This window comes from Gavialis gangeticus, unplaced genomic scaffold (genome assembly GCF_001723915.1).
Source record: "Gavialis gangeticus isolate Ggan-Ray unplaced genomic scaffold, GavGan_comp1, whole genome shotgun sequence".
In the NCBI taxonomy this organism is placed as follows: Eukaryota; Metazoa; Chordata; order Crocodylia; family Gavialidae; genus Gavialis; species Gavialis gangeticus.
In genome coordinates this window covers 44,063,702-44,067,367 of record NW_017729031.1, presented here as the reverse complement: position 1 = coordinate 44,067,367, position 3,666 = coordinate 44,063,702, and the positions used below count along the sequence as shown (strand labels likewise).

General features: G+C 46.1%; 1 protein-coding gene across 3 annotated transcripts in view; it reads left to right on the top strand.

The window, feature by feature from the left end:
• The window catches only part of RBMS1 (RNA binding motif single stranded interacting protein 1), a 269,316-nt gene that overhangs the window by 262,750 nt on the left and 2,900 nt on the right, over positions 1-3,666 (top strand). For all 3 annotated transcript variants that reach the window (XM_019522696.1, XM_019522694.1, XM_019522695.1), the window contains exon 13: positions 1,362-1,446. In XM_019522696.1, the coding sequence (XP_019378241.1) occupies positions 1,362-1,439 (78 nt within the window). In that variant the 3' untranslated portion in view covers positions 1,440-1,446. The remainder of the gene's footprint in view (positions 1-1,361; positions 1,447-3,666) is intronic.

Here is a 3,666-nt window from a genome sequence, read left to right as displayed (position 1 = left end):
CTCAGGATGGAGTCTCCCACAACAAACACCTTACGTTTTGTCTTGGGGAGAGCGGAGGCGGTAGCTGCAGTTGAGCTTGTGTTGCCTGTGGGAGCTGGCAACTCAGCAGGCTCTGCTGGAGCAGCAAGAGGTGTGTACCTGTTGCTAAGCTCCGGTGGGGCAGGGGCCTTGGTGCGGTGGGCCTTAGGGCCCTTGAGCACCTTGGTCCATGCCCCTGACTGGACAGAGTGGGAGGTCCCAGAGTCCTCCTTTGTCCTGGAGGGAGACCATGGTCTACCCTCCAGCTCCCACGGGAGAAGGGCCTGGCAGTAGGAGTCAATCTCCTGCTCACAGTCCCTGGTGGCACGCAGTCTCTGGACTGTGGCCTGGAGCTCCTCCAGCTGGCATGCCAGAGATCCCAAAAGGGAGCAGACCCCACAGGGAGGTGGCCATGCTCCCGGCTGCCAGAGCCTGAAAAAGGAACAGGCAGCCCGCGCAGCCGAGAGCCAGGGGCTCTGTCTGCGTGGAGCCCGGAACCATGGCCTCCATCTGGGTGGCCGTCTCTGAGATGCCCGAGGGGGCGGGGGGGCCGCAGAGCCCAAGGGGACCCTCGGGGTGCGATGCGTGCCCATCTGTGGCATGCCTCTGGTAGGCTGGCTATGGCTGGGACTGTCTACCCTGCAGGGTTCGCAGGCAGGGTCTTGGGCCCTCCCGCGCAAACTCTGCACTAACTCACATGCCGGCAGGCAAGCGCGCCTGTTTGCGCAGCTCTGGTCATGTGGCTCCCTGGGGGGCTGGGCAGAGTAGGGGCCTGGGCAGGGCTTGACCCAGCCTGGCTCCACTCAGCCACCTCCTCCCATTCAGTGAGGGGTTAACCCCCTCCCACCACGGGCCCCACTTGCCTCTAGCTGTGCTGGGGATTGGTGGGGGGCTCTGCAGCCACTGGGGGGTTTCCGGGGGGCTTCGGGGGAGCGGGGCCACGGCGGGCTTTCACCCGTGCGTCTCTCACCACTCCGGAGCCTAAATGTGTAGTCGTAGTTTGTTAATCATATCTCATTGTCTAATTATCACTTCAGTGGTTTAGGAAAAGGAAATATACATGATCATTTTCTGTTTAATTAGAATTTTCAACATAAATAGAAATAAAGGCCAAGGTGGCAAGTGATTTAGGTTGTCTCAGATTTGAAGTATCTAATTTGAGAAATCCAAGAAGAGCCTGATTTTTAGAGATTTTTTACAACTTTTTGAAGAGCAGGCTCATAGAATTGCCTCTAGCTGTACAATAAAAAAGGCATCCAAAAAATAATTTAGGAAACCTAGACCCTAGCTAGTATTGCCTGACTTTGTGTCTCAATTCCCTTTTTTTTCCCCCTCTTTTGCAGGAAGCTAGTGGTCAACAGCAAGTTACAGTAGAGACGTCCAGTGACCATTCTCCATATACGTATCAGCAAAATAAGTAACTGTGAGGTAGGGGCTTGTCCTGTCAATATAAAGAGACATGAATTCAAAAGAATGGAGTACATTTAAATGTTACAATATGCCGTATACTGCATTTTACCATGTTACTTGTATAATACTAATACTTCAAAGCTAAAACCAAAAGTCAGTTTAGATTTTTCAAGAGTAAACTGTTAGTCAAGTGAAGGCTTCAGGATTAGACCATTAATGAGTTTTCTGCAGTAATTTATTACTAGGGGGTTTTTTTTAGCATGGTAAGACTACTCCACCATAGCTCAGTCATTTTGGCTTCATCAGTGCATCTGTGGATGGTAACAGATTTATACAGAGAAAAAACTTGCAGCTGCAACCCCAGGGAGAACTATACTGTTAAATTAATCCCTGGATTCTAAGGATTTGGAAGTGGCTTTTACCGTGAAGCACAAACCCTACTCCAGAGGAATGAAGCACTTGGATTTCCCAAGGAAACTCTTGCTGAGTTTTCTTTGCGAAGACTCCATTCCTTTCTCTTTTACCTTAGAAAAGAGCAATCTGGAGAAGAATTTGTGCAGTAAATACTAGTTCTGGTCCCATTCTGAATTTGTCTCGGAGCTGGTTATTTTATTCCTTTTCCTAGAGCATGTGACACATATTCCTATTTGTGTGTGCTTTCTTTACCATATATCCATTTTTAATATAAACCTTTCCACATAACACTGTGCTTTTCTAGGTTGCTAACATAAAAAGGTTGTTTGCAGCCACCATGCCAACTTTCCATTCCTTCCCTCCAAGACCTAAGCTTCCAGAATTTAGTTTTTCTCTGACTCATCTGCTTTTCCCCACTGGATACCATGCATTTTGATTGCATAAAATTTTATGAAGTTTTGTAAGCCTTCACACTGAAAGAACTTCATTCTCACACAAACTATATCTCCTGCTTCACTGTTTCTGTGCCCTGAAAGCTTTATAAAAATGTGCTTTTATAGGCCTCATAACACAAGCTCATTAGAAACCTTCTGGACACAGCAGTTTTGTAATTGTGCAGTTTTAAGAGTTTCTCTTCACATGACCTTCTCCTCAAAATGAAATCCCATGTTCCCACTGCAGATTCATATATGTACCAATGCATACATTTCATGATTACCTTTGATTTTGCAGGTCCAGTGTTTTATGTGATAACATTGCTCTCATCCCCAGTATCCAGATAAGAATTTCTTATATATTCAAGAAATCTAAAAATTGTCATATAAACAAATGCCACATTCTGTATAGTTGACCATGCCTGATTGTACTTTACACTGGCCAAATGCTGCCCCCACAAAATACCAACGTAATGGGCTTGTGCAACCCCACCATTCAGGGGAGCTGGGAAGATGGAATCCTCACCTTCTCTGTTGCCCAAGTGTTCAGAGCTGTGGCTCCCAGCCCCCAGTTCTAGGCTTCTGGCAGATGGATAGGCCATGTCCTACTCCTGCGTTGCGGGCCTGCGGAGGCTGCAGCTTTTCCTTCCAAGCAGTCACCTGTGGCACACCAGAAAGCAGAGTCCCTTGGACCCTCTTCATGCCCTGCCCCTACCAAGAGATCAGTGTCCTTTCCGTCAGTGTGGGCCCTTGCATGTTCACAGAGGATAGGAAACAGCAGTTGGCCTCTGGTACAGATCAAACATGTTACCTGGCTTATTTGAGTCATATTATAATAACCACTTTTGCAAACACTGAGCATTCCCCGTAAGTCAATCATGCACAAATATAATCCCTTAGGAAGCACTCGAAGCAGTATTCATGTGCACTGCAAGTCCGTATGGTCTCTGTAAGTGGTGAATAGGGCTGGGGTAGTTTAACATTGCTGAACTGATTTGTCTCAGCATACTGTCTGATTTGTCTCTCAAGAGTGCAATAGGAGTAGTTGCCTTTAAAAACAAAACAACATTTGACAAATACACACTGTTGTTTGTTCTCCTAAATTGAAGAATCAGTTACCAGGGTATAAGTGTTACAGGCAAATGATGGTGTTTTAATTAGGCAGTGGAACATATGAAAGTTTTGCCTCCAGAATAATTGGCTTAATCTAGTCTTGGTGTATGTGATAAAGCAGTGCCAAATATCTTTAAAAAAATTGGCTAAACTTTTTCTTTTTCATTAACTCAGAACTATTCTTTTAAGTACCCTTGGCAGTGTAAGTCCCAGTTTTTATATATAAACAGTGCCATGGGCACTTAAAGAATAGTTCTGAGTTAATGGGGAAAAAAAT